General features: G+C 40.5%; 1 protein-coding gene across 2 annotated transcripts in view; it reads right to left on the reverse strand.

Annotated features, from left to right (window-relative positions):
* The window catches only part of bcl9l (bcl9 like), a 35,360-nt gene that overhangs the window by 4,592 nt on the left and 5,960 nt on the right, over positions 1 to 24,808 (reverse strand). The window contains exons 2-7 of one of the 2 annotated variants that reach the window (XM_042487386.2): positions 7,752 to 7,825; positions 6,535 to 6,887; positions 3,575 to 3,697; positions 3,061 to 3,235; positions 2,786 to 2,870; positions 35 to 2,423 (exon numbers count right to left, since the gene is read on the reverse strand). In XM_042487386.2, coding sequence (XP_042343320.2) covers positions 35 to 2,423; positions 2,786 to 2,870; positions 3,061 to 3,235; positions 3,575 to 3,697; positions 6,535 to 6,887; positions 7,752 to 7,756 — 3,130 coding nt within the window. In that variant the 5' untranslated portion in view covers positions 7,757 to 7,825. Of the gene's footprint in view, positions 1 to 34; positions 2,424 to 2,785; positions 2,871 to 3,060; positions 3,236 to 3,574; positions 3,698 to 6,534; positions 6,942 to 7,751; positions 7,826 to 24,808 lie in introns of both variants that reach the window. The other variant, XM_042487387.2, reaches the window with a different exon arrangement.

The following is a 24,808-nucleotide window of genomic DNA, read 5'->3' on the forward strand; positions in this document are numbered from 1 at the left end:
AATGATCAAATGTCATTGTGGATTTTGACTGTACCTGTCTCAGTGGAACTACTTCCTCCATTGCCCACAATTTTCCCACTGGTTGGACCACCTGGACTTGGAAGAGCTGTTTTGGGAGATGCCCACCCTGGAGAGCCCACAGCCATTGCAGGGGACTTGAGTCTTCCAGGAGAGGCAGACGGAGAGTGCAACCCAAGGTTGACAGACCCCATGATCTGGGGGGACTTCATGGAAGAGGAGGAAGGAGTCCCAGCACCAGAAGCAGGGGGAAGAGTGGCATGATGCCCTGCGGAGGAGACCTGTGAGGGTGACTTCAGTCCTGGAGCAGAGGGGGAAGGTAGGAGAGGAGATGGCTCTTGGTTGAGGGATGGAGACTTGAGCTGATGAGGACGAGGCACTGAAGGAGAGGTCAGGGGGTTGACGTTGATTGATAGGTCAGAAGGGTGCCTCGAAACGAGGTCGATTCCCCTGAGGCCTCCAGTCATCGGCATATGACTAAGCCGGGACGTACCTCCCATTTGAGTATGACCTTGTTGGTCAGGCCCAAACATTTCAGGGCCAGGTTGTTGAAGATAGGGCCCTTCCACCTGTCCTCCAGAGAAGGGCCCTTGATTGGGAAACTGGAAGGGGCCATCAGGTCCTGGGATCATTCCCTTATTTCCCCCTCTTCCATTCTGTGATGCCCTGATTCGCGAAATCTCTCCAGGACTAAACATGTCACCTATAGGCCCCCCTCCTACAGGAGCTCCTCTGAGCTTCTGAGACAGCATCATCTGCTGTTGTTGCTGAACATTCATCTGCGGGTTCATGTTCATTGTGAGGTTGCTCCCCAGATGAGAATCCACCAGGTCTCTTATCTGAGGACCCCCTCCAGGAGAGCCCATAATCTCCCGTGAACTAGGAAAGTCCATTGGATCACCTCGTGAAGAGGGTGGACCTCGGCCCATTCCCAAATTGTGAAAGTCTGGGCCCCCGGGATTATCTATTATTCTTGAGCCTAGGTTGCCCTGCTGCTGCTGTTTAGCTAATCTGTCAAGTTCAAACCTGGGAAGCCCCTGCATTTGCCGTTTCTCCATGAGGCGAAACATTTCCTCATGTGTTAACAGATGTTCTGGGTCGCCCTGCAAGTGCTGAGGAGGTCCACCGGGGTAGCAGCCATGAAAGGGACCTCCACCACCTATGTTGTTGGACATATCATCGAGCCAAATCATCCCTGACCTGGTGGGCCTTTGGGGCCCTAAACCCTCTACTGATAAAGTGTTACCAGGAAAACCACCTCCTCCAGGTGGCCCTCTCTGCATCTGTCCCAGGAACCTTGGGCCACGGGGCCCTTCTTGGTGCATGTCTACCATTCGTGCATTTCCACCCATTCCTCCTCCCATCATATTGCCAGGACCCCACTGCTGGTCTCCAGGCTTGCTGTGGTAGGGTGGAGGGGGTCCTCTCATCATCATTGGACCTCCATGCATACCAATTTCACTCATCATTCTAAAGTGCTGTGGATGCGTTGGAGGTTGTATTTCCTGTTGCCGTCTCTTCTCTTGGTAGTATTCTTCTTGAAGTTTCCTCCATGCCATTTGCTCTGGGGTCAGCCCTTCTGGTCCGAGTAAAGGACCCATGTCGACCCCAGGTGAAGACAGCTGGTGATGGGCGTGTTGTGGTAAATTATGGTGAGAGTCCATTTGAGGGCTGTCAAGGGCAGGTCCGGCAAGGGACTGTGTTTGAGAAATGATGGACTGCAGGGGTTCTTCATATTTCTTCATACCTCCCATCGGAGCCAAGGCTGACGATAGCATATTAGAGTTATTAGTACCACTGTCACCATCTTCTAGAATACCGCTCCTATCAGTATTGTTGTTATTATTAAGGTTGGAGGAGTTATTACTTGCATTGTTGTTGGGGCCTCCTGTGTCTCCAGGACCTCCACTTGCCCCACTGCGCAAAAGCAGCCTCTCTATGTCTCTCAGTGTCTGCAAAGAGCGTTCCCTGTGTTCCAGCTGCTCTTTGGACAGACCATCCGTGTGCCCTGACCCCCCCCTCTGGCCTGCATCACCCTGTAGGTGCGCAGAAAGAATGGAGGGACTCCCAGAGGGAGAAACAGTAGCAACAGGAAGTGACATAGCTCCTGCACACTCCCCATCTCCAGTTCCTGGGACTGAGCCTGCAGGTGCGGCCGTGCTCCCTCCCTCTGACCTATGGACGCTGATGCTGTTATTGCTGGAAGCTCCGCCAGGTCTGGTCTGAGAGGATTCATTATCTGAGTGTCCTGCTGATGATGGCGTCCCTGCAGGATGTAACGCTCCTCCAACTCCTGCAGAGGCCGGCCGCGGAGTTCCACTTTGGGATTTTGGGGTGCCTGTGGGTGGAGAGCTGCTGGAGTTTACCTTCTCAGACTGGTTAGCAAGCTTCCCTGATGTGTGGCCCTGTGACAGACAAAAAAAGAAACATTTATATTAAGTGTATTATTTTCATTTTCAGTAGCAATAGCAGCAGTAATTGTAGTTATTATACACTGTAAATTGTCTGTTTGGTATTTTTAGATAGATAGATAGATATACTTTATTTGTCAAAACAACACACTGCATTTGACTTTCTCAGTGCAAGCACCAACAGCAGTCATATCAGCTGCTAATAGAAACAGGAACAAAGAGGTATGTAAGACCAAAATAGCTTAACAAATTTACCTCCCCACATACTTTGCACATGTGGTCTGTACTGTGGAAAACACTTTTAACTCCCCCATGGTTTAATACAAACTTGACATTTTGTTTAATTTGCCTCTGACCTGGTCCAACTTGGTGAGTGAAACATTTTGCTGGTGAAACAGAAGGATGGAATCAGTCTGTCCTTTCATTACTGCCTCTGCAGCACTGTCAAACAAAGAGCAGTATTACAAATCATATGATCACAGCAGTTAAATACTTCAGTTTTGAACTGAAGATCTTATCTGAATCCAAAAAATCCCAAAACAAATAGGCTGGTTGATTAGATAAATAAAATCTAGACCTCTCCACTTCTGAGAATTATAACCTGCATGTCGGGCCTGGGAATGGTTATCACCTGTTGGCTAGGCTGGTTGTGAAAACATACACCACTTGCTGTGAAGGCTGAGGTGGCTCTGTCTTTAGCCCTGCTCCCACTCCACATCCCATTACAGCACCAGTAGGTTCAGACACTGGTCCTGCAGACAGGCGGTCAGAGAGCCCTTGGATAGGACCTGCCAGCCCACGCTCTCCTGAGAAAAATCAGCAGTACACTGGTTTAATTTAGTTTAAGTGGTGTCCTGGTTTATAATTGTGATAGCAGTACATCCTTTTGGCTGCAACATCTAAACACTAGATGGAGCTAAAAAACATGTAAAGTCAAATCAGTGGAAAGTAACAGTATGGCACTCCAAGTTTACATCATCTTCCTTTGAGTGTGTGTATAGGACCTAAAAACAGCTATGGATAATTTATGGATTTAACCTCAAAGTTGTGGTTACAATGACACAATTGTTAGGGAGGACTTCACTACATTTAGACAACAGCAACTGGCAGTGTGTTTCCCTATCTGTGGAGACAGGCAGACTCACGGTTGGTCGCAGTGTGCGGCTTGTCATCATCTTCCTCTGTGTCAGGTCCAGAGCACCATTCATCTCCACTGTACGGCTGTTTCTTCTCCAGGACACAGCGCCGCTTACTGCGCATAACACCCTCTAAAGGATAAAACACACACATCAACATTAACTTCTATAGTATTGTTTCTTTAAAGGGTATTATCAAAACTACTTTGTTTGTATAATTCACCACAAAAGGTCAAAACCCACTGCTTTTTTTATTTTCCAGAGCCAGACGCTACCCAGCTTGCAATTTTTGGTTACAAAAAGATTATAAGAATGGTACTATGCAATGTTTTAGTAATGTTTTCTTATAGTTCCTAGAAAGTTCTTCTCATGGTTAGGGTAACATTCTCTATAATTATCATTATCATCATTACAGACATTTTTCTGAATGTTGCTTTGAAAATGTTTTTCCTTTGTTCTCATGTAACATTGTGGGACTGTTTAATAAAAAGAACATTCTATGATCTGCCACCTCTCAACATCACCAAAACATCCTCATTATGTTGCAGTTAAAACGTTACGTCTTACTCAGCATTTAATGTTACAGGAACATTATTCAGCATGATAAGCATCCTTAGAATGTTCTTTGAACATTGGATTAAAATGTTTTATTTAAAACATTGTTACACCTAGTAGGTAAAGTGGTAAAGTACACCAATGTTGTGGGAATGTTCCCTGCTAGCTGGGTAATGTACTGCTGCAGTTTGTATTACTTGCTAGAAGTTATTTCGTCCCAGCTAACAGCTGTCTTGACAAATGCAACAAATCACTTTAAATCTGAAAAGGATGTCAGAATCAGTTAAAGCATTATCCAATGCTTTAAGTTTTAAAAAAAGGCAATTAGCTGCATCATGAAGTCATGTTAGTAAAATGTACCAAAGTCATGTTAAATTATGAATTATGTTAACTAGAGCTCCTAAAAATTTGACTTTCTGCAGCAGGATTTGAAGTTGCTCTTTTTGCTTCCTCTAGGGTGTTTCAAAGCACTGTTGCAGGAATTTTGTAAATCATCACCTTCATGCCAATGTCAGGGTGTACTTGTACTGTACTGTACTTCTCAGTCTTTCTTTGTAGGAATTTCGTTTTGTGTTCTTTTTGTGTTTTAATTGCTTTGATTTGCTTTTTTGATTTTGTATTTTTGTTCTGTGTTTGTGTCTGTAACTTGAATTGCTGCCTGCCTTGGCCAGGAGGAGTTTTTTTCTGGTTAAATAAAATAATAAAAAAAAATACACATCTGAATTATCAAAGGACTTACAGGTAAAAATGAAACACTAGAAATCATTTGCAGTTCTGCTCTTCTCTATTATGGTTCTTTTTTCTTTTCCCAACAAAATGCCGTGCATGCTAATCACATCTGCAGATGCAATGTTTCGAGAAGCATGTGCTGAGCCTTCTCACATAGTGCAATTACGATTTTGTGGATGCACAAGCTGCTATGCAGCAGTGATTGCTAGCAGCTGCAGGAAACATGTAGCAGCTTTAACATTTCCAGAAGGTAAACTGGCAGGAGAAGAGGAAGAACCAACTTCTGACAGCAAATACAACGGCGGGTTTAAACTCTAAATAGTGACAGGAGAGGAGAGCACACTGGAAATGTCCCTGATTACTGTCACATATTTAGAGAAGCTCTTTAAACAAAACAGAGAAGATTTTTCAGGTTCATTACTCAACATCTTGCTGACTTTGTGGCAGAAAACTACCTTGCAGTAAACACATCAGATGAGCTCGGGTAACCACAGACTTAAAAGACGTACAAATGTACAGTAAGGGAGGAAGGAAGTGTGCAGTGACAATACAGAGAAAAGGACAGCAGAGGGAGGGCTGCTGCTACCTTGACACAGAGAGGCACTATAAAAGAGCTGACCTTGTCTTCTGTGAATGTTTTCGCTACAGCATTTACTGGTTTATCTTAACAAGAAACCTAGTATGAAAAGAAACCTAACTAGACTATTTGTCACTGACTCTCTACAGGTTTGATGGCAGAGTGATTTTAAGGCTTGTGGTTTATTTGATTGCACTTCTCTAAAAGCAGAAATTAGATCGCGGGGAGTGAGACACAAAGACAGACAGACAGGAGAGTGTGTGTGTGTGTGTGTGTGTGTGTGTGTGTGTGTGTGGGTGTGTGTGTGTGTGTGTGTGTGTGTGTGTGTGTGTGTGTGTGTGTGTGGAGGTCAAATAGAGCCAAAAAAGATTTTCCCTAAAATGATCCACCCTATCTTTCTTTCTCTCCCTCTTTTACTCTGCCGCTCTTTGTGTTGGAACCACACCTCTCCCTCACAGTGCGTCAACATGTGTGTGTGTGTGTGTGTGTGTGTGTGTGTGTGTGTGTGTGTGTGTGTGTTTAATGAAGTTCAAGTCATGAACAGGAAGCCCAGATGAGTTTCACAAAATCATATTATCAACTACAGTCAAACACTCGCATGAACACAAGGAGGCTTAAATAAGCAACAGCAAACGAATGCAAATCAAACACTTTGCACTGAACCACATGAACACAAGTGTTTACCAAACACTCACAAAAGGAACTTAGAAACTTTAACTCTTCCCACCCACTCACCGTCTCTGCTTTAATAACAAGCTCTCTAGGCTTACTAAGTTTTCGCAACCTCATGACCTGTCTCTCCCTCTGAGCACTACTGAAAGCCCAGATGCTTTTTCATCTGAGGCACGTCACTGCAGCGCGGGCATAGCAAAAACTATCAAAAGCCAGGGGGAAATTTTGACGCTTCACTGAAAGGTCAGGGCATTTCAACGAGAAAGAAAACAAGTTCCTGCTGTGGAGGAGGTGAATGCACGTAATCTTTTATTTCGGGTAAAGATTTGGCTGATAGGAAGGCAAAGGAAGTGAACTTGTGCATACTTAGAACAGAGACACACTGTGTATACGTCCCAGACGCTGACACAGTTTCATCTGTGTGTTCATGTCTTACCTCCTTTGGCATCAGTCTCAAGAGCTGGAGGAACAGCATTTCTTGATTCGCCAGAGTCAATTGAGACGCTCCGCTCCCGCTTGGATTTGGTTTTCAGCATCCCTCCGATGCTGCTCACTGATTGGCTTACAGCCTTCAGTCCAGGGTTGCCGGGGGAAATCTGGTTGGTTTTGACTCCATGGCTCCCGGCACCAACGCCCTTTGGACCCAGGTGGCCAGCAGCTCCCTGCTGCTGCTGAGCCTGCTGGTTTACACTGGGTATTTGGGATCGGCCGTCACTGGTGACCTGCTTGCCATGATTGGCCAGTTTATTGTCTGGGTGCATTTGATTGGCTGGTGATTGAGGTGGAGGTCTGGTATGGAGAAAAGCTGTTTGTCAGTGAAGCTCACATTGCTTACAAGCGACACTGATGAAGAAAAGAAAAATCAAGAGACAGTATTTCAGACATAAATCCTCTAGGAGTTGAAAGAAAATTTAAGACCATTTCTCCACAAGGCCTGACCTGGGAGTAAATACAAATCTGACCACTGCACAAGCAGCAATTTGGAAATGAAAACTACTAATCACACAGTTGCTACAGGACAGAGTTGATCAGAGTTCATACAGATGGGGGAAGTCGAATTCAAGGACTTTCAAGTACTGTTTAAGCACTTATTTTAAGGGATGAAATTTTTTCCACCCAACTATCAATTGCAAAAGAATTGTGCAAATTTAGCAAACATGCTACCAAGGCCTACAATTGAGTAATTATTAATCAGTTTGTTATTAATTTTCAGGCATGTTACTGACAAAGCTCAACCTTGTGCTAATGGCTGACTGCAACACTGTGTGTGTTGTGGAGGCTACCAAAACATCCTGGTTACGACTGTCTACTAACCTTTATATAATAATTGCAAGAACAGCCATTTATCTGATACATTTCATAAAATAATTTATCCTTCTGCCCTCCTCTCATTGATATTCAAGTAGCTTTTCAAGGAGCAAGTTAAAAAAGTCTGATTTTCAAAGTAATCCAGAACTTGAATTTCTGAGTGTCAAATTCAAGCACTTCAAGCATCTCGAGCACCTCGTTTGAACCCTGGTTTATAGATCTATTTCAGCTTACGTTTTTCAAAAAAATAAACTTGATATTGTGCCTTAACTGAGTGGCTGATTAGTAACACACTTTGCTTCCAGGTTAGGCTTTGAGAGCAAACTTTTTCGCCTGTTCACTCACCTCATCTCAACCAGACGCTCAGCTGATACAATGCCATGCTGCTCTCCAGGATGCTTCACTGACCACACATGGACCTGGGGACAACAAATGAGAAACTTCATCATTGGAGCCGGATAGCAGCCTTTACAGTCAGCTTTATCTGTGGGTCAACATCAACTTCATGAGCAAAGACAGACAAGAGAGAAGGGACCAAAAGATTGATAAGAGAGCAGGAGCAAAGAACCAAATTGGTTGCACAGAACCAAATAATGCCAGCATAATGCTGCTCCAGTGTGTGATTTTAGATAGCATGCCGGTGTTTAAGAAGCAAAAAGAGGTGTAACTTGTAAACAAGGGATGCAACGGAGCGAGATTTTCATGGTATGATAGCCATCTCAGAAAATATTGTGGTATTATTATCATTATTATCTTTCAGAAGGACCATTAACGGAATGAAAACAGAAGGCTTAAATTTAGTTGAACAAATGTTTTATCACTATAAAAAAGTCTCCCTTTTGATAATAACTAAAATAAAGGTGAAATTTTCTATCTGGCTGCATTTTTTCTGAAAATCATAGATATGCAAATGCGCAAAGCTTGATCAGTTTAATCATCTTCAACTTTCATATCATTGTATACCTTAAAACCAGTAGAGCGCTGCAACCCTAGTGTAAACACAACAATCAGCATCTATCTGTGTGCGTTGTCCCTTCATGCCCACTGTCTATTTTACATAGACGCCGATTTGGCCCTGTGACTACGACCGCCCAATTCTGTGTCCGTAGCTTTCATACAGAACAGAGTGGAGGAATAACAGCACCACAGTCCCACCTTCAACGAACTGTGTAAAAGGGACTACTGTGAGGTGACTGTTCCTTTAAGAGAAAGAGAGCAAAGAGTGAGTTTGAGCTGGGGGGAGGGATCTGCAGCTCAGAAGTAGCTCAGCAGTGTTATAGGTCCCTCCCTCTACCAAACACTTTGCAAACCACAAAAACTCCACCACACATTCCACAACACTGTCTGTAGCAATACCTGTCTCTCCCTCCCTCCCTCACTCAGAGAGACTCTTTCTCTCAGTTTCACACTTGTGTAAAGCACAAACAGGCAAGCACTCATTACCTGATTATAACAGATTTTAATTTAGGCCTGTTTAGACCCCATGGGTTTATCAGCATTTGTTTTTAAACTATTTAAGTGTGACCTAAGAGCCCAGATGATAAGTCCTCAGCTCTCAGATATCTCATTTTAGGTTTACTAGTAATGTGAGGAAACAAAATGAGCCTTAAACTGAGCAGGATTCAAGTTCAACTTTAAGAATGGACGACACTTTGCAGCACACGAGGCTTCATTCTGGGTTCAAGTCCATAGCTGCAAGCTGACGCCCTCCTGACACCACCACCTGCCTGTGTCCATAACCCCAAGCTTCAGATTTTAACCTTTGCAACTGGGGTGTGCTTCTCTGTGTGTCAAAGAATTTGTATGTAGGCAACAAACTTGTTAAACACAACATTTTCTTGCTGTGCATCCCACAAAAGCTGCGTGTGCACAGAGCATTAAACAGTTCCTCAGTATTTGCAGGTCTGAACAAAACCCTTCCACACCTGTTGCTGGTGAACAATAGTTGGTCAAAACAGTCATCACAGCCTGCTCAAAAACATCTAGCCAAGATATTTGGCTGACACGCTGCAGATCTCATGTAAACATTTCCACTGGTTTCCATTTTTGGCCAATGACACAATCCCACACGGCGTAGTCAGTCAGGTCAGCTGTCACGCTCTTACAGAACCATCTGTACCACTCACTCACCTTGACAGGTAATGATAAACACAATGCTGTAATTAGTCATTAACTATCACCGGCTCATGTCAGCACAGAAAGGTGCCTTGTTCGTTGGCTGAGGATTTCATCACTCATTAACTCAAACGGGGACAGTCAGACGTCGCTCCTGTTGACAAAGTGTGACTCACTTGCTTTGTGCGACACAGAGTGGAGGCAGACTAATCATATGGTGAGTCGCTGACCTTCGAGTTGACAGTCAAGAAAAGATAGGCCTATCTAAAGTGAATGCCAGTCTAAGAGATATCCAGGAGACTCCCAGTCATTTCTGCTGTACTTGATACGATCAACATTGGAGAAGCCTGAGGAAGTCTTATTGAGTCCACTATAGGCTGTAAAAGCACACTGAAACAGGAACAAGTCACTCAAGGCTTGAAGACATGAGCAAAATGGCTCGATGTCTTTCAGAAAATATAGGTAAAAGGCAATGAGAAACTTGGGAAGTAATGACCCAAAAATTTGCAAAGAACAAATGTAAAAAGTACACTTAAAATACCTGAAAATTAGAGAGGAAAAAAATAACAGAAAAATAAAGTGAAAGAAAAAAACAACTAACAAATAAAAAAAAACCCTAAAGAAATTCTTAATGCTAATAATACTTTTATAAATTATTTTAAATATATCATTATGGTAATTATCAATATAGTGGGTTTTTTTCCATTTTTTTTCCCAAGCTTTTTTAAGAACAATTTTCTAAATCAACTAACTTCTTTCAATTTGCACAACAGTTCTTGCGAAGTTGCTCATTGCCTTTTTTCCATGTTTCCAAAAGAAAGCAAACCAACTTGCTCACACTTCAAAGGGTTTTAATACTTATGAAGGTGTCGGTCCAGGTTTCAAAGGGTTAAAGGCACTTGATGTTTTGTTTCACTTGACCATTTTGTAAACCTGGAGTTAGGCCTTGCACTACTATTATCCCCACTCCATGCCACGTGTATGGAGTCTGTATTTAAGTAATCAGCCTCAAGGAACATTACAGTGACTTTAGAACAGCTAAAGCTTTTTTCAAACTGCATGAGTTTTTGTTTGAGAGGGTTATAAGCGTTTTTTTAGGTTCTGTAATATATGAAAATTACTACAACTATTTCTGACCTTTATGAATAATATTTACAAAAATGTAATTCCTTGACCTTCTGCAGGAGTACCTGGACTAGGTGCTGACGTTTCATTATCAAAACACATTGATTGTTATTTTCAGGTGATTATAAACTGAAGAAAATATACTCAATTTCTGCCAATATATCACACTAATCCTACAAAGTATTATAATAACAAATTTAATACAAATGATTAACTAAACAAGTTATTAATTTGAAGCTTATGAATTCAAAACTCATTTGTCACACCTTTATTACACATGAGTGATTTCCATCTAATTTATTATGCAACATCATAAAACAACTGGTTGCACCTGTGATGACTTGGGTGTGTCATGGTACTACTGTATTGTATTTGTCCTTAATTTCCATCAGTTTGTTTTGATAATGATAATGATAAGCCAAATTATACCCACTTTGATTCAATGCAGTAGAACTGAAAAAAGAAAATGCCACATGTTTCAATAGTTGTTACATGTACTGTTCTGTACATTGAACAGTAGCAAAGATACAAGCAGAATCTGATTTGCATGTTCAGCTCTGATTTTTGTTTATCAACGTTGACTAACTAGACACACTTGGAGAACCAACACTCAACCTAATTGGTGTCATCTGCATTCATTACATCCTGACCTCAACACGTGAACTTAACAAGACATTTAACACCTAAGCTTGAGAAATGATTAGTACTTAATCATGGTGACATTTGAATGATTAATTAAATCAAATCAGCCTGGCTGCTATGCAATTAATCTGCAATAAAATCAAGGTTGTAAAATCAAACTTCATGTCCCTTAGGGGAGGCATTCTCACATTCCCTCCCCCTTACCCAGTCAAACTGTTTCTGCCAAAGCAGGTTGGAACACTCATTTTAAGTCTAGCTTTTGTGTTCATGTTGACAAGGTTGCAGATCTCCATCTGGCCTGACAGACTGTAGCTTTCCTTATCAAACAGGGTCTCCTGCAGTTTCTTCTCATGGTTTAACAACTTCTCAGTGACAATGAAAATATGTTGCTTGCATTTATTTGAATCTGTGGTTCCAAAATGCCTATTGCACTTCTTCAGACTATCATTTAACAAATGGGTAAGATAGTTTGGACAAGAGGTAATATCTGACACTAGACGTGAAAGTCTCTGAAAAATTTCTCATCCAAGTTGAACTTGAATCAGCTTCAGCCTCCAGCAACCGTGAAAAGGATAAGCAAGAGGAGATAACAGATGGATAGATAGATGCATGCTGACACACTTGGAAATGCACAAATTCCGGTTTAGCTTGGTATGTAAAGAACACTGGCTCCTATGATTAATAATCACAAGTACCTGGTATGTACAGAGACTGACTAATCAAAAATCTGGCATCACCCATATTGACTCGCAGCAGACCAATTGCTGAGAAAAGACACCACTGTAATCGTTTCTCACACTTCTAAAAGCTTAAAAAAATAATTACAGCTAAAGTAAGGTGACATTTGACTCTTGGATTTACTTAAATGTACATCGCTCAGTAGATAACACACTGTCAGCTCCCAGTAGCTAGAAAAAAAATAAGAAAGTAATTCCTAATAAGGTGCACGACTGCCAAGTACCGTACTGGTTCATGGGAACAACTGTGAAAAATAGTCTTGTATTGTAGTTGATAGATAGCAGTTACCAAAAATATTTTTTTTTATGGAAATCTAATGCTCTTCTTGTGCAAGAAAAACTGTATGTGCCATCACCATTTCATGTTGAAGGTCACAGCCCGTTAAAAAATCTCATGACTTACAAAATGATGTAATTTCTTTCAAAGACAGGGGAAATTAGTAAAAGTTGACAAAAAATGCTCTGAAAATTAGGACTTTTTTGTGACTATTTGACTATCTACTAACCTTTACCTAATAATTGCAAGCACAGCCATTTATCTGATGCATTTCATAAAATAATTTATCCTTCTGCCCTCCTCTAAGGGTGTTCCCTAGATTTTGCTGCTGGGGGAGCGCTCTGGACTGTAACTTTCTGTGATAACATTATCTTCTCTCCTCTGCTTAGAAGTGGTAAATTCACCATTCTCTGCTTTTGTTTGATATGTTGTTGCGCACACATCATTAGTGGCGTTGGCGTGTTTACTATATTAAGTGAATGCCACTGACATGCTGAACATCCTGCGGAGCCCTGTTTAAACTTTAAACTTTATAATGAAAAAACAGAAGATTTCTTAAATATTCACAGTGAACAGCCAAATCTGATTTGACTTGCCAAATTCTAAGCCAGGTACAGCCCTACCTATATCATAGCAATACAGGACCTGGTCACACCTGCTCAGAGGCCACTTTTATTAGCGGTCAAGCTGTGTAGAAGAAAAGATTAGGGGCCTATCTCAAAGCAGAATTGCTGGAATTATGTCCACTTTAAGATGGTTCAATTTGTAAACGTATCTTTTTCTCAGTTTCAACTCTTTGTTGACTAAAGAAGCATTTTCTCTCCCAAAAAGGGACCTTTTCCATAAAAGCCTCAAGAGTAAGTAAATCTTGAAATACCGGCTCTGTGTTTCAGTATGTAATGGAGTATGCAGAGCTTTGGCAAAACGATGACCTAAACCAGCATACTGAGGGTCAGGGGCTGTGTAGCAGTAAAGTCAAAAGAGTCAAAAAGGCAACCTTTAGTTGTCTTAAACTTTCTCAATTCTAAAATAAAGGCTTTATCAGTGTAGTGCTACAGCTTGGAAATCACTGCTTGTTAACAATAAATGTTTAAAGCACCACAATTAAATAATAATTCTATGCTTAGTTATCTGAAAACAGAAACAGAAAAAAACTGTAAATGAGAACAATATTATGAATTTGGTTGTATTACAACACAGTATAGGTAACCACAGTGAGCAGGAGGAAACTGAATGGAGGTGCAACGGGCGGCCATTCGACAGAGAAACAGGCTGTAAGACAACAAAGTTAAGCCAACTTTCTCTTGTCTCTAACTTTTTCTGTAATCACACTGTTTAAATATCAAAATAGCTGATCATACACCACAGATGTTGTCATTAACCTGTAGATATTTTGTTGATCTTGTCAGATGATGTCCCGACCATGAAATAATGGTTTGCACAGCTGGGCGGTCTGTCCCACTCCTTACCAGATGTTTTCTGTGATGTGCATTTTTGTTGTTTGCCAAATGAACAGAGGGTGAAGAGGAGATTTAGCAGTTTTCATGTTGTTCAGGCATTTTACAGGGGACATAAGTCTCGACAAAAACTACCTGAAAAATTGTGTTTTCACTCAAAAACAGTGTTTCAAAATGTAGACAATCTACCATAGACAAACTCTTGGTTATCTGGATCCCCTAAAGTCTGGCACTCACAACTGAAGAAAAAAAGAACTGCTCTGGGTTTTTGAGTGGAAACTGTCTCTTCAGTTCTTACTGCCGAACAGTTTGATGGTATTCTTTTGAGAAAAACGATGAATAAACATACATTCACATTGTAAAAAGAATTTGACAGTGCAAACAATTACTGTAATTTAAGGGTAATACTGTTTTTTTACACACATTCAAAAAATGTTACCCTTGACACCTACCTGGGTACAGAGGAATTTTCCAGATAACCAAGAAATACTACCTTTTCATTCAGGCGTCTGCTCAGTCATCCCAGAATGTACTACTACTTCAATAGAATGTACACTCTACAGACTCATACTGACTGGCTGAAATAGTGTTGTCATCATACTGGAATTTTGCCTTGAAAAATATTGACATTTGATAATATTTTGATCCCACAGGGAAAGGTTGACATTGGGGGCATACAATTTGTATGTTTTTTAGAGACAAATATGACATGGCTAAAACATGACAATGATTATTTTTCTTTTTAGTAGCAGAGCAGAATGACTGTAGAAAACATTAACAATAAAAGAGAGTGAGAAAACGCAGCTGGCACCTGTGTATCAATACACAAAATGAGTACTGAAATAGTTTCAAATATCAAAATCCATATGTATCAGTCAATTGTTATGACAACACTAGACTGGAACAGTGGAGTCTTTCAGTCTAGAATAGTGTCTCTTGTTTGAATCCTCTCAAGTCAAATATCTCTGAAAATTTCACTTTTGGCTTAAATTTAAGAAGTCTATAACAATAAATGAAGATTATGTGGAGATTATAATATTCAATTTCGGCTGGAATGGTCATTTTAGGACATGCAGTGCATGGTGCTGTTGAATTATATTGCATCATCTTAAGGTGTTTCTTAAGCTGATTTTGCACTGCACAAAAACACCAGCTAACATCTGGCTTTTTAATGTAATGGGAAAGGTTATAATTGCCATTCACACCAGGGTCAAATGACTTTGCAGCAGTCACAGGTATTTATCAGCTCTGGCTTGGCATTGATGGAAATACAACACCTGGGTGAATGCTCTAATCTAAGCCCATTAACCGGCGAGATGCTATGACACACACAAAATACTGTTCGTCTTGGCCCAAGCAGCACTCAAACATTGATCCAAATTAGTCTGCACACCGATTGAAAGATAGACTGAATAAGGAATAGATATAAAGAAAAGTAACCACCATAAAGTTTTCATAGGCCTCCATGCTGCCTTCTAATGTTTACTAACCTGTGTTCCAGCCTGTCCATGACATCAAACGTGACACACCAAAAAACCCACACATACATGCTGGTCCTCTGTAGAGCCGTGAACACAGCTCTAGTCTACCAATGTTAAAGTAATCTATAGCCTATTTTTAGTGAAATTAATCATGTATACATGATTATGTAAAAACTGTGTACCAAATTTTGGTGGAAAAGGGGTATTACAATTAGTCTCCCCTTGTTAGAAATGATTCTCATGTTCTCTAGAACCCGACAGAAATTTTTCAATCGAAACTAACAAAACTGTCCCAAACGGCTCACCATTGCTCTGCTATATCTTTAGATAGCAAAAGGTGATTTGTTGCAAACAGACCACCTAAAGTCATCCCTGTTCATTCCATAGCAGCCTGTGTAGTGCAGCATATGTACAAGAAACTGTATGTGGAGAACAGTTTACACCATTAGTGAACTGAACATATTTCAGCACTGGAGGCGTTATGTCAAGGGGGAGCCAATTCTTTAAAGAAGATATCTCCAACTGAGGCATTAGAGATAATCACTGTTTGCTGGTATCAAATGGTATTAAATATGCTGGTGCCTTTAGATGCAACAAAAAAGTTATTGTCTTACACCTACCAAAGCATTATGCATACCACACAAAAATTATTCATGACTACGTATAACTGCCAAAGTTACCAAAATGTATCTAGTAAAGAGAATCCAGTCGGACTGACCTCCTTTTAAAGATTTCTGAATCAATAAATCGCCGTCCATGACACATTGAGCCAGCAGACAAACTGAAAACAGAAATATGATGGCTGGCACTACCATGTTTACATCCTGATGTACATGTTTTGTGTTATTGCCATCTTTTATGTGAGATACATTTTTAGCCTTATATAAAACATGTTGCTCCCGTTCAATCAGGTGGCCAAATGTTTATGCAAAGGTGAGCTCTTATCCAATCAAGAAATGTGTTGGGGCATAAAATGTTCTCTTTTTCCCTTTCCTCATTTGACATTTTCACAAGTTGTTTGGGAAAAGAATTTAATTTAACAGATGGACCTTCTCCAGATGCATCCAACCATCGCTTCAAACAAATTAAGGAAATAATCCAATGAGTTTTAAAATTCATGGCACATGGTCTTTACGTATGAGGCCAGCTCAATTAGGGCCATGATAAGTACATGTGCACACAAAGCAGGCCAACACACACTAAGACACACCCCTACATTCCTTTAACATCAACTGAAACAAACATTACTGTTGGCCTGAAGGTTTGATTAATGATTTAAATGAATTTGCCAAATGGTATTTGTCTTTGAGTGTGGAAAATACTTGTTCTGTTTATTTTTTTCAGCCAACCATTCGGGTATTTTAGAAAACTCACGGGTGATTTCATTACTAGGTTTCAGTGTGAATCCCAGGACAACAGTACAGCAACTATATTACAGGTCAGAATTTATGTCTGCTGTTTATGCGTATGTCAGTGTACCTACGGTACGGTAAGAGGTTGAGCTCCTATTTAGTCCCAGTGGGTCACACAGTACTGTGTATTTTTAGAGCGAGCTGGTATTAATAGAGGCAGAGAGTCCTGGGAAGTCAGGGCCAACAGTGAGAACAAAATATGAAGCCAAGTCCAAAACACAGATGCCACAGTGCTGCTCTGTGGATTGACACCAGTAAACACTGAGGCCAAAGTGTTTAACAGTACTGATGAATGAATAATGTGTATGACGCAGGAGCGCACATGGTTACACAAAGATACACAGTTCAGATTTTTTTGACAGTTTAACTGCATTTGCTCGTGGCGCCAGTCAAGAGAAGGAAAATAAGTTAAATGTGCTTGGCCACTTTACTCTCTAACTTAGCACAAGGCTAACACAACATGTATGACTGTTACCAAAATAAATGCTCTGTGAAGGACTTCTTGAATAAAAATGTTACTTTGCAGGGTCAACCAAGTCCTTCAGTTTTTATCAGTTGTTGTGGTGATCTCTGTGGTGAGTTATCGGCTATAACTGACTTAGTATGCAACAGGATTGATTGAGGATTTTTTTTTAATGCGACAAGCACCAACACATGAAATTGTTAAAAACAAAAGATTGCCCAAATATTTTTAATGTTCAGTCCTATTATATCAAAACAATTTTAAGGTGACAATATGCATTTCTCAGTACTTATCTTTTTTTATAAGCATGCTCTTACTCTTTTTTTTAAGTCTATCTATTTGAACTTTTTCTCATTCATATTTGGCAAGTGTTTATGAGTCTTCACTGCTAATTCTCACCATCTAAGGCATAGTTTCCACTTAACCATATCATAAAGTTGTTCAAAATATTTCCATTCTTCATCTGAAGTCTAGTCGCACCCTCCGGAATGACTGCATTCATTTTCCAACACCTTATTTTTGAAAAACCTGTCGGGACATGCACTGCAGAAAATGGTAAATGCGTTGTTTTGAAACTAATGAGAAAGTCCCTGAGTCTGAGTTGCACTTTCAAGAAGACTTCAGTCAGGACTTAATGTTATACTGTGCAGGAACTGTCGGCTACTGTTCGTTAACAGTATCACCAGTAAAAGTGAAAGTGAAAGCAAACACCAGATTCCTTTTGGAATGAAATTTATCTGCTTGGTGTTTCGCTTTGCAATATATGTTTTTTCAGCACTATGTCTGCGATTGTCGTAGCTTCCTGTCTGATGGGGTTGCTTACAGTCTGGCAGCTGGTTGCTACCTTTTTATAAAGTCCCAACCTCACCTGTGCACTGTACACAGGAATGTCTGGAATATAGTAAGGAAAATAAGAAAATGCAGGCAGAGGGCAGAGTCTCTCCAGATAAATACACTGCCACACACTTCTAGTGGATCATAAGTGGTAGTTAAGAGAGACTACTTTTGTATGAGTCAATATGTTGTTTTTTTGGAAAATCTTGGATAGTATATATTTAACAAAATCTCAGTTTTAAACACAAAATCCTGAGTTGCAGGACATTCTACAAAACGGTTTTATTGTTTATTTATCATTTATCACTGAATACTTTAAGTGCACTTACTTACATTTTTGATTATTAAATCAAGTTTGAAACTTTCATCTTCTGCTGTTTTTTTTTCTTTACAGTTAAATTTTTTAACTAAAGACTGGTTTTTAGACAAAGCATTAATTTAACTGTAAATCTACTGTGCTACTAAATTTTTGTATGTGCCACCAAAAACTGAAATTCCTTTGCTCAAGTGACGCTTTCTAAAACATTAACATGCTGGTCGGGCTCATCACAACCTGCCCAAATGGAGCACACAACACACCTCTGAAGGGGTTTTTTCTTCGCCTGCTTTTAAGTTACACAAATGTAATGTGGGCTGTGTGGTTGGTGTAATGACTCCCTTCATGTCCACACACAAAGGTTTCAAACAAGCCCAAATTGTCACCTTTATCTCCACTTCCCACTGAGTTAGACATGCTGAATATTTCAATTTCTGCTGGTGGATCTACCTGTGCTCTTTCTTTAATAAATTAAATCAACCTTTAAGAGGACCATGACAAATTTTAGGAAATGTGATGTGACGCGGACAGCTCTGAACCTTTTTTATCTTAGAAATATCCACCATGACCACACTGAAGCTTCTGTGAGAGAACAGTTTGATTGGGACACACTGCTATAACATGGGATATAGTGTTATAAAATTAAGGGGGAAAGCAATGACTGGAGTCACTTCTCAAAACTGTGTAAGTTACTGGCAAAGCTGCTTCATATCTTACTTTTGAAAATACCAAAACTACAGATTGCAGCACGAGTGAAGGTGAACACATATCAGCAATAGAACCTTTACAATCCTTGATCACAGCTAAACAAAGCTAAAGCACACAACTGAAACTGAAAAAAGGATTGTCAATCTATCTGCAGTAAAACAGAAAACAAAGCTATGACCAGTCTGTTGTTGGTATAAGGAGTTTAATTTAGATTAGACCTGTGGACAAAGAATACAGAAGAGTGCTGTCACTGTCTCCTGTGGTTCAAATCCCACCTGCATATTAAATAAGTATGCTTCAGTGCCATAAAACTATAACACTTTATAAAATAAACCCCTCAACTCAGTGAGAATTGTCTAGAGATCTGCTAATGAATTTCAAACATCACAACTGATTTGAAATCTATAGCGAGCTGTACTTTCCCGCATTAAAATTACTGCAGTTGAAATGGTTTTGTCAGCAACCATTCTGATGCAAAAGCCGGCTTGATTTACAAGCCATGCGACTTTAGAAAAATCAACAAGGATGGTGACAGGCGAGCTCTGCTAGGTTTAAAGATGTTGAATTAGCTATCAAGCCCCTGCCAACTTTCACTCATGGAAAAACCAACTGACACCAATAACGTGACACTGCTTCCAAGTGACAGCCGTCAGTACTTTTTGAGAGATCATTGGTGCCAGCATCCAGTAAAGTAAAACCTTCAGACTCTCTTTAATGACTACAGTTTCAGATTCTGCAGGCAAAAAAAGTCTCTAATGGACAACAATGTGACCACTGAAAATGCACTTTAAGAAATATTTCACTGCTGGAAAGATTTTTTTTCACCAACCTGAGCTGCCTATGCAGTTGAAAAAGGGAAATCCATTTGAAATCAGTTAGTGCCACCCAATGAAAGTCAGGGATCTGAATCATCAGTCTGAGAGCCCTAAATCGAGTGAGATAGCTTCAAGTCGAGCGGAGGGTTTTGTTTGCTTGTTTGGTGTTTTTTTTGTGAGTCAGTGTGCTGTATAGTGTGCCTCTGAGTATGTTTTGGCCCTGAGTTTTTGCTGCAGAGTGAGTACTCTTAACTTTAATGCTATTCTGGTAAGGGAAGTAGCAGACATGCAGGCAGTGGCACAAAGGAGGAGAGAGAGAGAGAAGTGGTGAATTTACAGCTCACAGCAACGTAGTAAAAAACAGACTCTGGCTTTTGTTTGATATTTAGTGTTGGAAAAAAATGTTGTTGCACATTCATGGCCCATCATTAGCACCATTAGTTTGTTAATTTACTATATGACATAAATGCTGCTGTCACACTGAATGTCCCGCAGAGCTTGTTCAAACTTAAAAACTTTATATGGAGAAACAAAACAAACTGTCGAGTATTCGTATTTAACAGCCAAATCTCATTTGACTTGCGTAATTCTCAGTCTGGTATTGTTCAAAAAATGGTGTTAAATGACCAGAGAAAACTGAAAAAAAAGGGGCTGGGCTGACTGAGGATAGTCCCTCATCCTCTCTTGTCCTCATCTTGTGGTGAGTCCTGTGGTGCTTGCCAGGGAATGAAGTTCCAGCAGGAGAACTGGTAGTGTTCTGTGCAGGACTTGAACCAGCAGCAAGAGAGCTGCTAGCACTCAGGCTGGTACTTTATAGCAACAGGGCTAATGTTTGCATCTTTGCCAATGATGCTAGTTTCATGCTGTGTGTGTCTCAATAATTGCATTTATTTTTGCCTTCTTTTCAGATGGTTGGGGTCGATATCTCTCCATTAATGATTTCTGGGTCTTTGTCAGGTGACGTATCAATCGCAGAAGCTGCACTTAGGCTGCTGCCCTCGCGACCCGACTCTGGATAAGCGAAAGAAAATGGATGGATGGCACTTCTTTGCAACAGACTTACACAACACATGTAGAACCTCTTCTCTGCCCCGCTCAACTCTCTGTCTGACTGTGGGCATGTGCGCATGTGTGTGTGCGTGTTGGGGGGGAAGCCCCGACAGAGTGGAGGAGAAAATGACAGCAACGACGTAGAGACTAAAACATATATTTGATAAATAACATAAATGTATTTGGTTTATTTAATAAAAAAACATGTTCTAGACCTATTGTATGTGAAAAGTGATCTTAGATGACTTATGTTGTGATTTGACACTATATATAAAATAAAATAAAATTTGCCTTTTCAGGGGGAGGCACGGAGTTTAATGGCACTAAAAAGTACCCTTTTAATTGGAACCAACCCAACCCATGTCTGATCACACTGAGCAGCTGATTCCAGAAGATAAATTCAGAAACTACTATCCCTCTTGTGGAAATGATCTGGTGTTGATGCAGACTGTGTGGATGTTTCTTGCACAGAGGCAGTACACTCAAAACTCAGAACTTTTAAGTAGAGAGAAGTCTATATTTGTATGCTGTCAGGGGCTGTAGGCAAGGAAAGGACACAACTGGAACTTGTTCAAAAGTCTTGCAGGAGGAAAAAAAACAATACTGGATGTTTGGCATTTTTGGTCAGAGCACTGAAGTGGGCCTGCTAAGAGTGTAACAGGCGGGAGAACCCTGCTCATGGATTATTGACCACATTCAGCCCAATAGCCATATCTATTTCTTGCTTTTATAGTCCTTGTCATAACTTTTTTCTCTTTCCTCTCGCCTTTTTTTCAATCACACGTTTGTTCTCTTCTTCCAACACTTTGTTTTTCTGCAGCCTGGTGTTGTTGGAATGTATTAGTCTACAAGCATAACAGGAGGTTACAGAAGGTCAGCATCCAAGTATTCAGTTGCTTCGTTCATTTATTGTGTTAAAAGGTAGTTTTTCTTTTGGGAGAAGTTTACCCACAAACTCTATATGTAAGTCTGTGATCTGCATTGCTGCTCTCTCTGCACTCACATTTCTCAGTCTGCTCATAGCACTTGCTGGGGGTAACTGCAGTGCATTGTGGGACAGTACACAGGTGACAGCCAACAAAAAAATCAGCACACTAGGGGGGTTGTGGCAGGTTGCTGTGGCAACAAAACATGTCATGGGGCTGAGTAAATATAGGCTAACCAGTAGGCGATGTGCAGAGAGAAGGGCCTGCAACAGAGGAAAGGCCAAAGGAAAAAAGGAAAAGTGAGACATTTGTAAAGATCTTAAAGCATCGCTGTCTTTTGATGTAACCGGCCTCACTGAACATTGATGGCAAAAGAGATGACCTAAGATGTACGTTTCTCTTTACACCAAGTGGAAACACTGTGAACTGTACAAAAAGTACAGAGTTGAGCAGAGGAAGAAAAATGGCTTTAAGCTAAAATATCTGATTCAGTGAAGCCACCTTTGGTTTATATGTGGTTTATATATTGGACATGTTTGTAACTTTTGTGTTCAGGACTGGCTGAATTGAGGTAGGCATGGAAATGTGGACAATTTATGCAGGATTTGTTGGCTACTCCAGACAAACAGTGATAAAGACCTCCCCAACAGGCTGGATATTAAGTAGTAAGCAGACTGTGGGCATCTAGTCCCTGGTTTTGCCTCAGCTCAGGGACAGGGAAGTACTGGGCTCATTTTGTACAGAGGGTCAAGGGTTGTATCCTTTCCAACACATTCTGGGAAAAAAGCCAACTAGAGCAAGGAAAAAGACCAAACTGCAGCCTTAGAACAGACAGAAGGCAGGCATTATGGCACAGAGGCAGTAAGCTGATGGACAGAAGCCATCAAGTGTTAAAATGAACACACACCTTCCAGTCTGCTCAAGAGAGGATGACCAGTCTGTTCAACCAGATAGTGTCTTGATTTGTCCCACAGGTCAATGATCATAATCAGCAATTTAAGAATGCACTCCACACATGGTTTTTCATACAATATATGGGTTTGTAGAAGATGTTTTTCACATCTGAACCTTTTTATTCAGATTTGGCAAATTAACCAAATATAACTAAAGGTTTAACTGCTGGATGCCTGTGGAGCATTAAATACAGCATCTTCTTCCCAAAACAACACTAGACTAACCATAAACAGTGACCAACACATTAGCCCAAACATAACTTAACTAAAATAACATGCCCTAGAATTCAAGAAATTGGGGGAGAGAAGGATTCCAATTAGAGGAACGTAAAAATTGACACCAGTTGCATCCAACCCAGACATGGCCCTACTACAAGGCATAACTGAGTGAAAAGAGGTAAAGGTAGAAAAGAAAGGTAAGTGTCCTAAACTGAAGAAAAGATGCAAGCTGTGAGGAACTTAAGATGTAAAAGATATTTTTTTAAAAGGCAAAATAAATAGGAAAAATCACCTGGATTAAACAAGCATACTTGTAATTATTGCAGTGGATATAAACAAGGTGGGAAATTACCTCCAAATCATCAAAGTGTTCACATATGTTTGGCCTTTGCAGGCCAATTTACAGTATGCACTCCAACAGAGATTACGTAGAGTAACAAACCTTTGTTCAAAACTGGTGTTCTTTCATAAAAACATACTCACTGGGTAAGAGTTTTTAACAAATGCCAATTACACACCAACTGTAAGTAATGGCATAATTACAAAAGCATAGGACTAAAAAGTTTAAGGAGGATAGAGGTGTTGACAGACGCAATATCCGGGTGTAGAATCCCTGTTGGAGCCTGTTTGTTTGTACGTCTGTTTGTAATACATTTTTTGTAGAACACACTGCTTAGACAGAATAATGGTACCCACTGTTAAAGCCACACAGAGCTCCACGAGACCCACACAAAGATAAAATACTATTGTGCATTCATACAGCAGGCAGCACAAGTCAACTTGTGAAGAATTCAGCATTCACATAGCAGGATTAAGATGTTGTGTATTGATTCTCCAACAGCGCTTGCAATTACAGTTCTTTGGTTTTTATAAAAGTCAGACAGTTATTAAACTTGAGCAAACCCATTCTTCACCCAGAGAGTTCCTACACATGTTTATCAACAGCTTCTGTTCTTAAGCATTTTTAGCCTTGCTATGGGTATTATTATTATAATGGCACTGTTAGCTGCTCTGTTCAAAACACTGAGATTGGTTTGGGTGTAAAGGCACACACCAAACCGACATCAAAGAACTAGCTGTGACGATGGTGAGGGATGTAACATGTCACTCAAGTCAAGATTCAATACAATCCACAATACTGGCTTCACGATATGATTTTCTCATGATTTTTTTAAATATAAAATGAGATTACAAGAATTATGACTGAAAAATATTCTATTAATTATTCAATCAAACAAAAATGGTACAAAATACTGCATTTTCTCTTTTTTTCCATATAAAATTAAAGAGTCCCTTATTATTTCTGAGGTAGGGTATAAATGCAAAACAAACTATGCAATAAATGCCATTCTGGACATTCACAATGTCCCCTGCTGGTAAAAAGCAAAAAACAAAAAAACCTTTCACATGGGACTGAGGTGGCTGGTGTGGAAAGGTTTGCTTTTGCTAGAGGCGAAAGCAGAGAGGGCGTGTTTGAAGAACTAAGTTGGCCCTTTCCTACTCGTGGGTGATGAGACGGGCTCTCTCTCTGGCTCTTGCACTCATTTGTGCGAGTGGGGTTGCAAATGCGCTTGTCAATGTGATTTGGCCGCATAGTTGTCGTTACAAGTAACTTGTGCAGGCGGGGCTGACCGGAGCTCCTCACTATGATGCGGCTCACATGCCACCACACTTCCGTTTGAAACTGGAGGGTGCGTCTTCTACTTCAATATCGCCTGTGGTGGAGCCTTTGCTTCGTCTTACTTATGTTGGCGAACTTTCTCTTGTCTCGGTGATGACATAGGACGTTAAACACGTAATGACGTGCACAGCGAGCAAGCAAAGCCAAAAGTAGATTACGCCCTCAGCTGTTAAAAAAAATAGCGGTTCATT

The sequence above is a fragment of the Plectropomus leopardus genome, chromosome 6 (genome assembly GCF_026936395.1).
Source record: "Plectropomus leopardus strain MGB_pleo_1.0 chromosome 6, ASM2693639v1, whole genome shotgun sequence".
In the NCBI taxonomy this organism is placed as follows: domain Eukaryota; kingdom Metazoa; phylum Chordata; class Actinopteri; order Perciformes; family Serranidae; genus Plectropomus; species Plectropomus leopardus.